The sequence below is a fragment of the Sarcophilus harrisii genome, chromosome 6 (genome assembly GCF_902635505.1).
Source record: "Sarcophilus harrisii chromosome 6, mSarHar1.11, whole genome shotgun sequence".
Lineage (NCBI taxonomy): Eukaryota > Metazoa > Chordata > Mammalia > Dasyuromorphia > Dasyuridae > Sarcophilus > Sarcophilus harrisii.
In genome coordinates this window covers 116,137,359-116,155,888 of record NC_045431.1, presented here as the reverse complement: position 1 = coordinate 116,155,888, position 18,530 = coordinate 116,137,359, and the positions used below count along the sequence as shown (strand labels likewise).

At 34.1% G+C, this 18,530-nt stretch overlaps 1 protein-coding gene across 2 annotated transcripts in view; it reads right to left on the bottom strand.

The window, feature by feature from the left end:
- Positions 1–18,530, bottom strand: part of WWC2 (WW and C2 domain containing 2) — a 222,515-nt gene that overhangs the window by 28,523 nt on the left and 175,462 nt on the right. For both annotated transcript variants that reach the window (XM_031941982.1, XM_031941983.1), the window contains exons 15-20: positions 13,396–13,588; positions 11,371–11,535; positions 9,326–9,456; positions 5,989–6,187; positions 4,180–4,344; positions 2,339–2,431 (exon numbers count right to left, since the gene is read on the bottom strand). In XM_031941982.1, the coding sequence (XP_031797842.1) occupies positions 2,339–2,431; positions 4,180–4,344; positions 5,989–6,187; positions 9,326–9,456; positions 11,371–11,535; positions 13,396–13,588 (946 nt within the window). The remainder of the gene's footprint in view (positions 1–2,338; positions 2,432–4,179; positions 4,345–5,988; positions 6,188–9,325; positions 9,457–11,370; positions 11,536–13,395; positions 13,589–18,530) is intronic.

Here is an 18,530-nt window from a genome sequence, read left to right as displayed (position 1 = left end):
TATTAAACAATACAATAATGACCCTCAAGTACTAAAAAAAATCAGTTGATCATAACCTATATAATCAATTGATCATAAATCAATAAATTTCATTAAATAAAGCAGGAAGTTGTCTACGTGTATACACAGTGAAGTCAATTATGCCCATAGATGAAGAATGGAAATGGAAACATTGACACAGAAATTGAGTTGAGATTAAATCAAAATGGTTAAATTAAAATTTTTTGGATTTTAAAGTTGAAATTTTCAGTTATTTTGAAATTTTACTTGCTTGGAACACACTTCATTCCCTGATATTGCTACAAAAAAAGTTTCTTTTGATGGGAGGGGAGATGGAATCATATTTTTCAAGTATGTATAGAATTGGAATTGGACTCCCAAAATATGTTGTCTAGTAGAGGCCTTGCATGTAACAGGGATAGGTCCAAGATTTTGCCGGTAAAAGCAACTTCTAAATAAAGAAATAGGCAAGACCTATATGATCTAAGGCAAAGAACCAGGAAATCATTCTGCATAGTAACAGCAATCTGATAATAATGATAAACTGTGAAAGACTTGGCTACTCTGAACTAAAACAATTCCAAAAAACTCATGTTGAATTCTGAATGCAAAATAAAGTATAATTTTCTCACCTTATTTTTCCTACTTTTTTTTTTTTTTTTTTTTTTTTTAAATATGGCTAATGTGTTTTGGAAATATGGAGATGTGTTTTGCACGGTTTCACTTGTGTAATTTCTGTCATATTGCTTGCCATCTCAGAAGCTTGTGGAATGGATGAGAAATTGGGAGAAAATCCGGAATTCAAACTTTATTTTCATTTTCTTTTTTTTTCAGTTACATGTAAAGTTAGTTTTCAATATTCATTTTTCTAAGATTTTGAGTTCCAAATTTTTTCTCTTTCCTTCCCTTCCTTCTTCCCAAAAAAGCAAGCAATTTAACATAAATTATACATATACAATCATATTTAAACATATTAGTCATGTTGAGAAAGAAAAAACAGTGCAAAAGAAAAAGAAAAAGTAAACCAAAAAAGGGTAAAAATAGTATGCTTTAATCCACATTCAGTCTCCATAGTTCTTTCTCTGGATGACATTTTCTATTCCAAATCTATTGGAATTTTCTTGGATTACAGTTATTTCTGAGAAGAGCTAAGTCTATCATAGTTGATCATCACATAATCTTGCTGATACTGTGTACAAAATAATTCAAAATTTAAAAAAGAATACTCCTAACCAATTGAAATGTAAAAAAAAAAAAAAAAAAAAAAAAAAAGCCAATATACTTGTCCCCATGTTCTTTAATAACATAGCAATATTTATTATTACAATTAAAACAATTAAATTTATTACAATGGAGGGCTCTATGGAAATTAAAAAATAAGAAAAAAATAATTGAAAACAATAGGGAAGAACAAAAGAAATATATATATATTTTTAACTTTTAAGAAAAAGAAAACAAGTCTTCCACATCTGAAAGATGTGAAAGATGTCACATCCTACATCCCTAATCCCTCTACCTTTTTCTTAGAAGAAGGGAAGTGTTTAATAATCTCTTCTCTATGACCAATAGTGGTCATTATAATTAATAAGGATTCAACTACCTTTCAGTTTATTTTATTGTTGTCCTTGTTTACACTGTTTTCCTGATTTTGTTTACTATGTCTTTTTTTTGCTTCTCTAAATTCAAGTTTGTCATTTAAAAAATTATTTAGTATTTCATTTTTCCCCAGTTATAAGCTTATTTCTTATGGCACAAAATAGAATACATTTAATATCACAAATTAATCAGCCTTTCCTCAATTGGCTTCCTTTTTCCATTACTTCCAATTTTTTGCCTTAAACTGTTGCTTTTAAAGTACTTAAAATGTACAGTCTAGCACCTGACTATATCTTGACTCCTTAAACTGCTATTATTTGTTAGATTTCGATCTTATTTCCCCAAACTGAAGACAAAGTCCCTAAAGGACAGGATTTTAGTCTTCCTCAGTAATTAATCCCCTTGTGTGCCCAATATAGTGCTGGGTATCGAGAAGGCCTTCATTTATTATTGGTTCACCCAGATTGTTGTTGCATAGATGGTATGGATATAAAGTTTAGCTCAAGTTTAGACTCAATAACCATAAATTTCAAACTCTTGGAACTGAAATTAACTTGCTTCCTTGTATAAACTCCCACAGACATTTTTATAACTGACATTTCATTTAAAGCTCTGGGTAGCCCGGGGGTGCTTACTACAGTTGCCTAAGAGCACGGCAATATTATATCTTCAACAATTCTATCATCGATCATGAACTAATTCTGACTTGCAGAGAAGGGGGTGAACATAAAGTGATACATACCCTCTTGACCCTCAAGCTACGGCGTTCTGTTGCATTTCTCACAAAGAGAGATTTTCTAGCCAGCGTGGAGCTGTCGCTGTCACTTCGGTTTAACTGTTAAAGACACAATATAGAGAATTAAAAATAACATAAGTGTGAGCATGTGTGCATGCACGTACACATACCCAAGTACCTAGCAACACTATCAAATGTAGTTCATGGGCTATTAGAAAATCTTCCCTAAGAAAATAATAATTTTTCTTAGAACATTTTTTTTAATCCAATTCTACCTCAGTCAATCTTACTGAGCACTGGAATGGACTTTACAAAATTATAGTTATGTTTGTTCTTTTTTTGGAAGAGGATCAATGACATCACATGGCGATACCTTGACTTGTATGTGAATTGGATTTAAATGAGGCAGAGTAGCATAAAGTCATCAGTCTTACTCTCTGTTTTAGAGTCATTCAAATGAAGTGCGAGACAAAGTCAGGATGACTGGCAGCTGGCTTCTTAGCCCTTGGCTGGCTATCCACTGGCCAAAGTCTTCATATTCTTGGGGTAGACGTTCCCCTAACTGGATGACAGTCAGTTGCCCTCATCCTGGTTTAGCCTGTCTGCTGGGGCATGGTCAAAGTGCATGCTACAATGTCTTGGAGCCAGATAAAATCAAAATGGGTCCATGATTTAGGCATAAAGAACGAGATTATAAATAAATTAGAGGTACAATGTCTTGGAGCCACAAGTGAAAGCTGAGTGCCAAGTGGACACCAAAAGTGGGTCAGTAGTCCTGAAAAGTACCGGTCTTCCTGAACACCAGCCCTCATCAGAATCACTACAAAACAGAACTAATTCCAGATGAGGTAAAACTTAGTGTTACTATCAAGGGGATCTTTTGATATTTTGCCTTGAATACAATCTTTACTTCAGCAGGATTAACAGGATCTGAATTATTCTTAAAAGCATAGATCAATATATACTGACTCCATGTAAACAGAAGTATATATCCTATACCTCACTGAAAGGCAAAATGGCAGCAAAGATTGAACATAAGGCTTGAGGTAAGAAAGACCTGCTTTAAACTCTTTATTAGCTGAATGAGCCCGGGCAAGTCACTTAATCTTTATGAGTCTGTTTCCTCCTCTACAGTAAACAAGCAAACAAAATATATACGTTTTATATTATGTAATATATATGTTTATATATAATATATAAATATAAAATATTCTTAAATTATCAAGTATACTCATGTACAATAAAATCTTTTATATTGTATAAAAATATATTTCTTAAATTTATACACATACATTTTGTTTTGTTTTTTTCTGCTAAGGCAATTGGAGTTAAGTGACTTGCCCAGGATCACACAGCTAAGAAGTATTGTGTCTGAGGCCAGATTTGAACTCAGGTTTTCCTGACTTCAGGGTTGGTGCTTTATCTAGTGCACCACCTAGCTGCTCTCACACATACATTTTAAGTAAATTGCTGTGCCTTATGGTCTCCAGGTCCATTTTAGTTCTCCAAGTATGATCCTTTAAATTTCTAAATGCAAGGCTAACCCTGATCCCCAAATAGCTTATCCATCAACACATAATACCTTATTAATTATAGGTTTCTAACAAATCTTTGATAATAGGAAACAAAAATTAATCTCTAATACAATTGCTTAGGGAAAAAAAAACTAAGCAGAACCAGTAAAGTCACTTAAGTGGTTAAAAAAAACCAAAAAACATTTCTAGTGAATTCATATCCCAAAAGGGAGAGGAAATCTGCTCATATACCAAATTTGGCATCTTATTCTTTATGACTACTCAATGAAATTACATTTAATAGCAACTCATTACCCTTGCTTTTCACCTTACCCTACAGATGTAGTGGTTCCGCTCTCCTGGAGAAAAGGTTTGGGAGCGCACAATCATGCTGTTTCTGACAAAAGGATGCTGCCGAGAGCTCAGACTGGAACGATCCTTAGGTCGGACGGCCATATTTTCATGAAATGCTTCCTCGGTATTTGTCTCTTTATCAATCTGATAGGGGAAAGGAACAATTTCTTATTTGTTTTAAATACTTAATCTTAATTCAAATATATTCATATATATATATATATATATATATATATATATATATATACACATTTAGGAAAAATAAATCATCAAGTTGTTATAGATCTGTTTGTCTGCTTTTCCATTTGCATATACACAAATACAAAGATGGTTTTCATAGACACAAATGGAAAAAAAAAAAAACACACATACCAAAACAAAGGAAAACTAAGACTATCTTTATAGGTCAGGATGCCTGATATGGGATCAGACAAAAATATTTCCATTATAAGTTGTTGCTTTTAAAAGTAATACAGAGGAAATTCAGCATACTGGATAGAAAGCCAGCCTTAGAAGTAGTTTCAAAACCTATTTCTAACCACATACTGGCTCTGTGATTCTGGTGAAGTCATTTAAATTTTAGTCCTGAAGACTAGGAAGGACAGAACCATAGTAGAATTAAATTAGTAGAGCTTCCTCTATGGGAGTGGCATATTTTGATAAAGTCACAGATCTGGATAAAAATTAGGATAGACTAATAGAATAACAATTTTTGAAAAAGCCAAGGAAGCAATCACACACACACACGTTTGTGTGTGCACGCGCATACACACACACACACACACACACACACGTATGTATATGTACACATATATGTAGGTATATTTAGATGTATATGTGTATACATATACATACATACAGGTATATGTATATACACATACATATATAGATAATATGTAAATACCTGTCTGACAACTATCTATCCATGTCTAAAAATACAACACTACTTCAAATACTTTACATTCTAAAAAAAAAATAAAATAAATTTTTAGTAAAGCTGAATGCTTTAAGTCATTCAAGGGAAGAATTTTTAAATTAAAGCCACCAAAGAATTAAAACTAATATAACGCCAACCAGAAAATAGGTGTTAAAATGTTTTGATTAAACATGGAAAATATAACCAAAGCCTTTTGACAATTTAATTTTTTCTTGGATTATGGAAAGAAAGTCAAATTCAAACAAGGACCATTAAAGGACGAGAATAAAGCCAGGATCTTCAGATTTTCTCTCCCTTTTGGGATTTGAATCTTACTATCACTCTCATTCTACTTATTAAGGTGTTACTGAGCCTACACTGATCCATTAGCTAATCAGAGAATCAATAACAAACTTTCAATAGGAAAGTCAACTCCCTCTGTGGGTTTCAAATATTCATTCTCTGTATAGACTTTAAATCATTGTCACATTGATTATCTATGTGTGCGCTCCACAGAATTTAAGAAAAATATTTAATACATATTCATGGGAACTTTTATAAATAAATGAATTTTTAAAAAATGAGTAAGCCTATTTCTTTTAATTACCCCTATGCTTAGCTTTCATATATCACACACGATCTGAGAATTAGTCTTTTGAACCAATTTATATTTATAAATATAAATTTTAAAGCTCACGCAGTACATCTTACATTCTACCCATACATCATCAGTGCATTTCATGATTAGATTTTGACTCATGAACTCAGCATATAATTATTCCTGAAGGGACAAACCCATGTTTTGGCGTTTTTGTTTTGTTTTTTAGAGCACATAGTATTGTTGCTTTAGAAACACATCTTAAAATATTCACCAGGTTGGGCACGACGGGAGGTAGCTGAGTCCGAGGTTCTTTGGTATGGCTGGTTTCTTTTATGTTCTCCTCCTCATTCAGCTTAGGCACAATTGTACATGGCCCATGCTCTTCTGTAAAGTCATCCCCCTCTGACAGCTTAGTTTCCTCTTCTTCCTTGGCCATGAGCTCACTGGAGGTCTCTGTTAACATTTCTAACCTATGAGAGAAAAAAAAAGAATCTATCCTGAACTAGCAGCTTTTCTGAAGAAAACTGTAGAATGCCCAGGTATCACTCAGGCAATGAGTAACAAGGCCAGTATAGGCCACCTGCCTAACTGGTTTCTAAATGATTTTCCAAGAAAAGTAAAAAGGCTCTAAAAGTATTTGTATATGTTAGGCTATGAAGAAGGTGCACTAATTGGAGATCTCTAATTCATGAGGCTTGGTGCTATAAGCTAATGTTTCTGAAAGTACTTGAAGAGCCTGTGATTTCATCATTGTGCACCACCTTCACCGATAAAGATTTTTTTTTAAATTAAAGTTTTTTATTTTTCAGAACATGCATGGATAATTTTAAAATTAATGTCTTGCAAAATCTTGTGTTCCAATTCTCCCCCTCCACTCCCTCTCCTAGATGGAAAATAGTCTAATATATGTTAAACATGCTAGAAATCTGTGTTAGATCTAATATATGCATACATATTTATACAATTATCTTGCTACACAAGAAAAATCAAATCAAACTGGATAAAAAAAATGAGAAAAAATGCAAATAAACAACAACAAAAAGAGTGAAAATGCTCTGTTGTGAACCACACTAAGTTCTCACAGTCTTTTCTTTGGGTGTAGAAGGTTTTTTTTTTCATCACAGGATCATTGGAATTGGTCTGAATCCACTGATGTAGATTTCAACTTTTCTACATTAGCAATTTTTCATGAGTTGCTATGACTGAAAAAAAAATCATTACAGTGGCTGCTAATATTCAGATAGGGTAGCTAGGTGGTACAATAAATAAGAGGATTGGTCTTGGAGTCAGGAAGGTTTGAGTTAAATCTGGTCTTAGACAATCCTAGTTGTGTGACCCTGTATATGCCTGTATATCTGTAAAATAGGCTAGAGAAGGAAATGACAAATTACACTTATAACTTTGCCAAGAAAACCTCAAACGGTGTCATGGAGAGTCAGAAATGGTTGAAGTAACTCTACAAATATTCAGGAAATGAGTTTAGAACCCAACTTGATACAGGTTTTGTTGTTGGATATTTTCAAGCATGGTAGGATAAATGAAAGCTCGTGCAGAAACTGGGAATGAGTGACATGGGATTATATATTGTACATTATAGTCTTGGGAAGTTGTGTGTGTACATCAAATCTTATTTTGATAAATTTCTATATATATGAATGATTATATTAAGTTTGTATTACAGTTCTATATCACTTCACTATAACATGTACAGTAAAAGAGGGAAAAGGACCCATATGTGCCAAAATATTTGTGGCAGCCCTTTTTGTATGGAAAGAAACTGGAAACTGAGTGGATGCCCATTAATTGGAAAATGGCTGAATAAGTTATGCTTTATGAATGTAATGGGACATTATTGTTCTATAAGAAATGATCAACAGGATAATTTCAAAAAGGCCTGGGGAGACTTACATGAACTGATGCTGAGTAAAGTGAATAGAACAAAGAGAACATTGTAAGATGATCAACTGTGAGGGACAGTTCTTCTCAACAATATGGTGATTCAAGACAATTCCAGTGGATTTGGGAGGGAAAATGCCATCAGTATCCAGGTAGAGAATTATGGAGACTAAATATGAATCAAAGTTTGTTTTTTCTTTCTTCCTCATGGTTTTTTCCCTTTTGATTTAATTTTTTTTTTGTAAAACATGACAAATATGGAAAATTTTTTAAAAAAATTAAAAATTTCACATATTTAACCTATATCAGATTTCTTGCTGTTTTGGGGAGGGAGGTAAAGAAGGAAGGGAAAAAAACCTGGAACACAGTCTTACAAAAATGAATGTTAAAAACTATATTTACATGTATGTGGAAAATAGAATACTACTAAAAAAAAAAAATAGTAACATGCAGTCACTTAACTTACCCATTTTATAGGTTTAGCCTTGATAGAAAAATTAATCGAGCATGGTGTAATTATAATAACCAAGCTTGGAGAGGATGCCCCCCTCTACTTTTTTACACTGCAGAGGTGGACTACTGGTATGGTACAGGTAGATATTTTGGTTAGTTTTGCTAAACAACTCCTTGCCCCAATTTAAAAATCTTTGTTATCTTTACTCCAAAGAAATGTGGATAGGAATGAGTGATGTGTGGTGAGTGACAGTGTGTGTATATGTCTATGCCTCTGTCTGTCTGAATATATTTGGAAATGAGTATGATATAAAATCAAAAGGCCTCACTAAAAACCTGGATTCTGCTCTGTCATTCATGATTATTGGTTTATCTGTACTGCTACTTTTATCTGCATTACAACTGGCAACACATTATTGGTTGTACTTATTAAGGTCTGCTATGTAGCACAATAGATAGAGTGTCGGGCCTATAGTCAGGAAGAATTATATTCCCGAGTTCAAATCTGGCCTCAGATGGGGGCAAGTCACTTAACCCTATTTGCCTCAATTTCCTCATCTGTCAAATAAACTGAAGAAGGAAATGGCAAACTACTCCAGGATCTATCTTTGCAAAGAAAATCCCAAATGGGGTCACAAAGAGTGAGAAACAACTAAAAAAGGAACACTTATCAAATATCCTCAGCTTATATTGGTTCCTTCTAATCAGCACGAGCCCTAAAGTCAAGAGGAGCTAAATTCAAATCTGGTCTCAGACACTTAATACTTCCTAGCTGTGTGACCCTGGGCAAGTCACTTAACCCCAATTGCCTCAGCCAAAAAAAAAAAAAAAATGGTGAAATACACACACACACACACACGAAAATGGAGGAGAGAAGAGGTAGAGAATAATAGTTGTTTTTGTTTTCTGAATTAATTTACTTTGTCAGTGTAGAAATGGCTTTTCTGTACTCTTAGTAAGACAGAAGAGCAGGGCTTCAGTTAACCATAACCTAGACGACAACTTTCAAAATAGTTACTTAGGGGTCCATTAAGGAAATTAAAATGAAGTGCTCTACAGCCAACAGCAGAAGGTATAAAGGCTAGAAAAGAGAATTATCTTGGTAATTTGTCTTCTGCCTGACCCCAAAAAATACACAAAACTCAAAAGATAATCCCATTTGTAATAACTACCCGTTCTCTATATCATCCCCTACCCACAATGGCCCCACAGGAAGTATCCTTAGCTAACAAAACTGGAAAAGGAAATAACAGCTGTACCAATATTCATCAAGACTCCTTGATTCTTTTTGTTGCCTTGGTTCTTCCTCTTCCTCCACTTCTTGTGACAAATCTCTCTCTACAGCTTGTAACTCAGCTGATGTTCTTTCTAGCAAAGCTGACACAGCATCCTGAAGATGAAGAGAATACCACAGCCTGTAATCGCCATCACTGACAGCAGTTCATATTAAATATCAAAACATTTTACACATATTACTCCTTTGACTTTCTACTGTGGCCCCATGAGTTATGTGAGACTATTAGGTCCATTTTAAATTGTTTTAATTCTGAGCAAACTTAAGTATCTTCCCAGGATCAGATAGCTAATTACTATGGAAGTTGGTTAGGTCTTTTCTGATTCTCAATCTAGTTCTCTATACATTAATTGACAATGTCACAGATATCAGAATATGCTACAGAATTTAGAAATTTTATATGGGATGTCTCAAAAGTCTAAGTATGGTTTTAGGCTTTAATGGCTTAAAACTATATTATCACTTGTGGGGCACCCTATCTGTAGCAAGACCATTCCCTTGAATTCCTGAAGGTTTTATTTTCCAAGCAGTAACTAGCACAATGCTAGGCACACCATGAACACTCACTAATTATTTGCTGATCAATTGATTTATTGGTTTAGCAAACGCTTTAACAGACTGAGCAGCCAGGAACTTGGGCTAAGTCTTAATCCTCACAAACTCCAAATTAGGGACAATAATTTTGTGACACACCTACATGGAAATTTCTTATAAGGCAATTAATATTTTCATGAAAAATTCCATGTATTCCATTCTCATCATATTGAATTTTCTTACAACTGAATAAAAAATTCAGTCCATTCTTCACACTGCTGCCAAAGTAATTTTCCTTAAGTGCAGATCTGATTACATCACAGTAACTTTCTAATGCCTCTATAATCAAACATAAACTCTTCTATTTAGCTTTTAAAGCCCCCTTCAAATCTCATCATAACCTATCTTTTCAGCCTTATTGAACATTATGACTCCCCTTCCCTTTGTAATCCATCCAAATTGGCCCTCTCTCTGTTCCTTATGTGATATTACATATAACCTCCCTCTCAAATTACACTGAATTTATCTATATGTATTCCCTTTTAAATTTATTCTATACATGTTATATAAATTCTTCTTTCTCCAGTAAGAATGTAAGTTCCTTGAGAGGACAAATCATTTCATATATTACATTTTTATCTTAAGTACCTAGCTCAGTGCCTAGGACATAGTAAATGCTTAATAACAAGAATTTCTAAACTTTTAGGAAAATAAGTAGTAGCTTTAGGCTGTGTGGGAAAAAAAATCATATACAGATTTTAAACATTTTCAAATCGAAAACCTTATAGTACAATCAAACACATAAAATTAACATCCAAAGATAGTATAGTGGATAAAACACCAGATCTAGAGTCAGAAGGACCTGAGTTCAAATGCATCTTCAGATACTTAACACTTGCTGTGTGATCTAGGCAAGTCACTTAATTCCAACTACCTCACCAAAAAAGTAATAATAATAAAATAAAATTAACATTTAAAATAGAAGTTAATACTAAAAGCTGAAGTTTATATAACATTTGAAGCACTTCATAAAAATATCTGTGACAGTGGGAGGTAGGTACAACTTTTATCCCCAGTCAAAGAAACTAAAGCATGCAAAGTTTAAGTGATTTGTCTGAATCACACAGTCAGTGATCAATTTGACTTCAAACAACCTTTACTTATAGAGGTTCAAGTCTTTCTCTTTGCTCAGTTTAGGTCTGTGCTTTCTGGGTAGAATGACGAGAGGTTTTGTGGGAAAAAAACAGTACATGGGCATTTAAAAACGTATACAACAGAATTTCATTTTATGGTTAGATATTAGAAAAAAATCTGATCTATAATAAAAACTATTTAATAAAAACCTGGGGAAATGGTCTATTTAGGGGAAAGGGTATAGAGACAGGAAAAGGAAAAAAAAGCATTTGATGGAAAACATTTTTTATAGCTGAATTACATTTCATTGAATTTTAATGATACATCCCAACTTTGGCTCACCAGGTCTAAAGGGCCCAGTGAAGGCTGGCTCTGGTGAAACTCAACTCCTTCACTTCCTTCTTCATTTTTTCTGTAAGGAATTGGCTTGCAAGGTAGCAAGTTATACCACAAAGTGAAAAAATCATCTGCAATGGGAAAATCTGCTAGGCTGATCTGAGTTCCGGCCTATGGATTTAAAAAAGAAGAAAAGAAAGAAAGCTTTTAAAATGAGTCTTGGTCTTTCCTCATTTTACAACCCAATTCCCTGCTAGAGATAACAGTTCTGTGTGTTTGATAAAATGTCTACCTACATGGCCTGCTTCTGTGTGTTTTATATATACAACAGAATTTCATTTTCAGGGCTATTTAAATATTAAATGTTAAAACTAATTCTGAGATCATTTTGTGGGATACTGTTTTGTCTATCCACAAAACTAGACTTTGTTACAATAAGTTTCAAAAAAATAAACCAATGAACACAAATGAAAAAGTTTTTACAACATGCCAGGCCATAAATTCAGTCATTTATGAGAACTATAGCTGAAAAAATATCTGGCTCTTCAATGAGAAATATTGAAATGTTGTTAAGTTGGATTTGCTTTCTAGTACTGTTTTAGTGTTACTTTTCTGGGGGGAGAAGAGGACTAAAATCTTTCGTATTATATTGATCAAAAAAGGGTTACTAACTAGAAGCTAAGTGAAATGAGCCAATTCATTTATAATATAGTATTATAAAAATAACACAATATTGCATGTCTATATAACAAATACATAATATGTCATATATCATGTTTATGTTAATATATATTATATAATACATTATATATATATATATAATAATGTACATAATATGATAATGAAAATAATATATTTATGACCTATGGGTCATAATTAGTAAAACAGAGGCTCCAAAGATCTGAATTCAAATCCTGTTCTGATGTATATGGGTTATGACACTGTATGACCATTTAACCTTTCCTTGTTCTAGGGACCCATCTAAGACTCTTAAGTTGTAGAGAAGATGCCATCCAGTATTGGTAGATGGGGTTTCTTCATCTAGAAATTCCTAACATTGATAAAATCACAAGTTTAGTTCCTGACCCTATCATATGCTGTGCTTAGATCTGCACAATTCAATTTTTTAAAGGAAATCTAAAAATAATTTCCTTCTATTTTTGGTGACTGAATGTTATTATGGTTACTATTCTTAAAATTCATGTCTCATTTGAAAAAAAATCAACCTTTTCAGAACTTTTGATTATTGTGTATACAAATCTACACATACAGCTACTGTGTATATATACACCTATGTACTTTCAGAATTCACACAAGGGGGACTGGAGCAAGTTCTGAGAATCTCTAGTAGAAGGGTTCTTAATTGGGGGTCTATAGATATCAAAGAGATACATGGGTAAATTTAAGGGGACCCAAGGAATATGGGGGGGAAATTACATCTTTATTTCACTTATCTTTGGTTTCCTTTGTAATCCTATGTATTTTGTTATATGCATTTATAAGTATTGTCCTGATTAAGGGGTTCAAAGCCCAAAAAGCAAATGCCAAAAGGGTCCATGAAACAAAAAAAGATTAAGAATGCCTGGTCTGATATTACTGAGAAATGAAGCTGCTTGCAATTTCTAGTATTTAGTATCTCATTTTACTTACCCTTTTGACACTTCATTATGAGTGAGAGTTTCTTATAGAGATACACAATTTTCATATATCTACAAGAAACAGAGATAAAATTCCTTCTATGGTCAAAGGGTAGAATCAAAAAAAATAGTTTCCATGGAAAACCTGAGAGCTTCTAACCACTGTACTGAGATAATACTAAAGTATAATAAGCATCTGGCAGTAGGGTCAGAGAACTCTGGCCATTAGCACAAAGCAGACTGAAAGGAATTTTACGGAGTGTCCCGAGACCTCAGGATAGAATCCTAGGGGCCTGATGACTGGCGGAGGAGGAACTCTTCAACATTCAAGGAAGTGGCAGGAAGAAATGTGATGTGATGAGGAAAATCATGACGATGCTGACAAAAAGCATACCAGGCATTCTTCCCGTTGGTCTTTGCTGACAGAACAGGCATCCACCCTTAGAGTCTTCTGCTGCAGAGCCACAGGGGAAAGGGCCACTCTGAATATTTCATTAAACAAAATGAATTCTTCAGCAGGATGGACTTTTGTGCGAAAAAGACAGCTGATGTCTGCAGAGGGGGGTAGGACTGTAATCCTAAAATACCTTCAAAGAACAAAACCACACGTTTTTTAAACCTTCACAGTAGCATTTAAAATTATCTCCGAAACAGTGAAACGCAGAGGAAACTTAAGAATCATGATCAATGTTTGGGGCAGGGAGGGGGAAGCTTTGGTGTTGTAACTGATTCATGCTCAGCTGCAACATCCATGCTGGCTGCCCAGTGAAAGAATGCACGATTCCAGTCAGCCATCTCCCGCTGCAGGAAGCCGACCACAGAAAATGCAAGCCAGGGAACTGAAGAGGCAGAAATTCAGTGGGGCAGATAAATTTAACTTCCCACCTGTCCCTTGCACAGCCAATTTCCAAATAGTTATTTCTGTGCCTTGGGAAGGTTAATGACAGATGAGTAGGTAGTGCTGACTGCATCCAAATGAATCCTCACCCTGAGTACTTAATGAGAGATGCTGAAGATCATGTCCCAGAGAATAGATTACATTATCCTACTGGAAACAACAAGGACTAAAAAAGCCAAAAGATCATTTGGAAGCAGGTAGTTAGAAAAACTGAATGAGAGTTAGACATAAAAACTTCATAGCTGAGCATCTCAAAAGTATTATATAAATAGAACAATCTATTTTTTTTAAATAGTAGTTTTCATTGCATATAACTTGCAGAGAGAAAGAAAGAACATTAATAACTGACAATATTAATCTTTTGTTTAAAGCTGAACCCCCACCCCAAACAGTTCTTAAAAGCAGCATGACAAAAGGGAATACAAGAAGTACTCAAAAGTAATATCAAAAGGAAATAAAAACAGATATCTATCAGTTCCATGTTGACTTAGAAAAACACAAATTAATCTTTTTAAAGTATTTTTGGAGGTAACTAGGTGGTTCAGTGGATAGAACACTGGGCCTAGAGTTAGAAGACCCAAGTTCAAATTCAATCTCTGACACTCTGGGCAAGTCATTTAACCTCTGTTTGCTTTAATCCATTGGTGAAGGAAATAGCAGACTACTCTAGTATTTTGTCAAGGACTGATTGACTGAAAGAACAACAAAATATATTTTTATTTATTTTGTTAAACATTTCCCAATTACATTTTAATGTAGTCCAGGCCAGATTTGGATGTTTTTCTGGCCTGCCTGAATTTGACACCACTCGCACATACCATATACCCCTTCTTCTTAGAGAACAGGTTTCCAAATCATCAAAATAGGTGCAAAGAGTCAGGAAGTAAACTGCTAATAAATACCAGCTACCCATTAGTCAAACATCTCATTTAGTGGTCAACGGGTGATTTTCTTTATAAGATCTATAAATTCAATCTCAGAACTTGGAAATCAGCTTCTATTATCCCAGCCTTTTATATCAATATCAAAAAGAAAGTAGAATAAGGAATTTGAACTGCAAATGTGAAGTTCTTAATTTCTTTTACTTGTTCTGACATGATGGCTTTATTCTACAAGATAAAAATAGCAATCGAAAACAATGTAATTTAAATAGCTATACACCAAGGTTGAGAATAAAATGCCAGGGCAGGAGCCAGTATAACTTTCATCTTTCCCCACCTTTCCAGCAAGTAAGGGTCTTCCAAAGACCTGGGTTAAATAAGCACTGGGCATCAGAAAGAAGATGGAGTACCTCCTGCCATGCAAATGAAGGATATGAGCTTATTTTATTTAACTTTTCTTTTTTCTCTTTAATTTCAAAGTGGAAAAAAGTCATTTTGGTTTTTTGTCCCTATTTTATTTTTCCCAGTTACATGTAAAATATATATACTTTACATTTGTTTTAAAACTTTGAAAATTCCAAATTCTCTCTCTTCTCTTCCTCCCCATTGAGAAGGAACATGTAAAGTTGTGCAAAATGTTTCTATAAATGTTGCAAAAGAAAACAGAGACCCCCCCAAAAAAAAAAACCTCAGAAAAATAAATTTAAAAAAATTTAAAAATATATTTCAATCTGTATTAAGACACAATTAGTTCTTTCTTTGGGTATGAAGAGCATGAAAATAGCCATTAAAAAAATATATATCTCTCACTAACCTGTATTTCTGAGATCACACTATTTCTTGTGGCTATTTTGACATTGTTTTTAAAATGGGTATAAGACAATGATACTCTTCTACAGCACAGGAAAGAAAAATCCACCCCACCAACATTTGGAAAATAATTATAAACTATCTGGAACAACAGAGAAGAAAATTAACCATGCATACACACAGCCATCAAAAAATTGTCATGCTGGCCTTGCATTATTCATAATATCACCATGTATGGTATATATACATTAACTCAAGAATAAATATAATAAAGGGACAATATTTTTACAAAGTTAAATATATAGATGTGTATATGTATATGTGTGAATCTATATATTCACTTTTTGTTTATTTTATTAGTAGCTTTTATTCTTCCCATTACAAGCATTTCCCAGTATACTATCCCCACTGAATCCTCTCTTTTATGAAGAAAAACAATTACACAAAACTAACCAAACAAGTGATTTTACTTGACAGCATATAAAATTTGTGGACCTTAGGTTCTTTACAGAGAGGAGGGAAGTGTATTTTATAGGCACATAAGATCATTACATCATAAATTTAAAGCTAGAAGAAGCCTTAAAAACAATCAAATCCACCCCACCATCATTTTACAGATGAGAAAATTGAGGCCCAAATAAGTTAACTGACTTGCCCAGAGTCATAATTAGCAAACTATTTGAGGTGAGATTTGAATGCCATCACTATCTTCAGTTCTCAAGGATGAGGATTGATTATTTCAATGGATCTACCTTTTTTGTACTATGAACTCCTTGATGTTAAAAAAGATGGTGGAGGGATTGGTTTTAATTTAATGAAATAGAAGAGTTTGATTTTTAGCATTTCTTTAAGGGCCCACTTTCTTGTCTCCCTAGGGCTAGCTAAACATTGATGTGGCTTTCTCTCTCTTTCTTCGCCCCCCCCCCCCCCGCCCCCTTTGCTGAGGCAATTGGGGTTAAGTGACTTGCCCAGGGTCACCCAGCCGGGAAATGTTAAGTGTCTGAGACCAAATTTGAACTCAGGTCCTCCCGATTTCTGGGCTGGTACTCTTACCACTGAGTTACCTAACTGCCCTCATTGTTATTTTCTATCAAGTCTTTTAGTTGTTGTCATTTCTCCCCCATTTTTTTTTTTTTCCCCCCCCCCCCCCCCCCCCCCAGCTTACTTCTTTCTGAGCCAGTTTTCCTCTTCAATGTTCTACAAAAACCATTCAAAAAAGGTCCCTGGTGACCTCTTTGACTATATATATCATGGAGGTCAAAGCCAGAGGCTTTTTATGTAACCAATCTCATCTCACATTTCTATTAGCTTTAAAGCTAATTCTCAACCCCAACTTCTTTTTTTTTTTTATTTTTTATTTAATAGTCTTTTATTTACAGGTTATATGTATGGGTAACTTTACAGCGTTAACAATCGCCAAACCTCTTGTTCCAATTTTCCCCCTCCTTCCCCTTACCCCCTCCCCCAGATGGCAGGATGACCAGTAGATGTTAAATATATTAAAATATAAATTAGATACACAATAAGTATATATGACCAAACCGTTATTTTGCTGTACAAAAAGAATCAGACTCTGAAATATTGTACAATTAGCTTGTGAAGGAACTCAAAAATGCAGGTGGGCAAAAATATAGGCATTGGGAATTCAATGTAATGTCAACCCCAACTTCCTTAAAAGCCCCTCTAATCTAAGTTTGTAAAAAGTGGCCCCACCTTGTGGTAATTTTGCTCAATTTCCATCTTTCCTCTTATTATTTTTTAATTTTTTTTTAATTGCCCTTTACAGTAAGAGTCCCAAATCAAGGCTTTATCTTACTCATGCCCTATACTCTTTATTTTATTTTATATAAAGCTTTTTATTTTCAAAATATATTCATGGATAATTTGGCACCATTGACCCTTGCACAGCCTTGTCTTTCAGATTTTCTCCTTCTTCCCCCTACCCCCTCCCCTAGATGGCAGGCAATCCAGTATATGTTAAACATGTTAAAATATATTTTAAATCCAATAAACATATTTATACAATTCTCTTGCTGCACAAGAAAAATCAGATAAAAAAAAGAAAGTAATACTCTTTATTTTCTAAGAGGAAAATCAAACATTTTTCCTATAGCATTTTAAAATATCAGAACCAATACCTAGGTATCTCCTACCAAAGAAAACCATCTAATTCTTTTGCTAAATCCAGTTTTTCATCTCTGATCAACTCTTATGACATTTTGCCATGATCTCAAGTTCCAGACCTAACATTGAAAAAACCCCCACATTTTACTTTCAAGATTTTGTTCTGTGCATCAACCTGCCCATGCCCAGTCTATCCGTTGGCAGAGCAATCTTTCTAAAATATAAATCGAACTATATCAACCCCCTTAGGGAGTTAAGTAGCATATTGGTTAGAATATTGGGAATCAGGAAGGTCTGAGTTCAAATCTCACTTTAGGCACAAGTTGTGTGACTCTAAGCAAAGTCACTTAATTACTGCTTGCCTCAGTTTGTAAAATGAGCTGGAGAAGGAAATAATAAGCTACTCTAGTATTTTTATTAAGAAAATCCCAAATTGGTTTCTTCAACTTAGTTGTTTACATGATCAAATGAGATATCTGTGAAGTGTTTAGCACAGTACCTAGCATGTAATAGATACTACACAGATTCTTATTTCCTTCCCTTACTCCTTCCCTACCTATTCAATAAACTCTGAAGGCTCTATTACTTCCAGGATTAAATATAATATTCCCTGTAATATCTAAGGTCCATCAGAATTTGGCCCTTTCCAAACATTCTAGTCTTCTTTCTCTTTATTCCCACATGGACTGCAAATCTAATGACATCAGTACTCTGATGCTGTTCCTCCCATCAGACCCTCTACTATGACCCTCCATTCAACTTCAGGCATTTCTCTGGTGGTTCTCCTTACTTGGAATATTTTCTCCCCCTAACTTC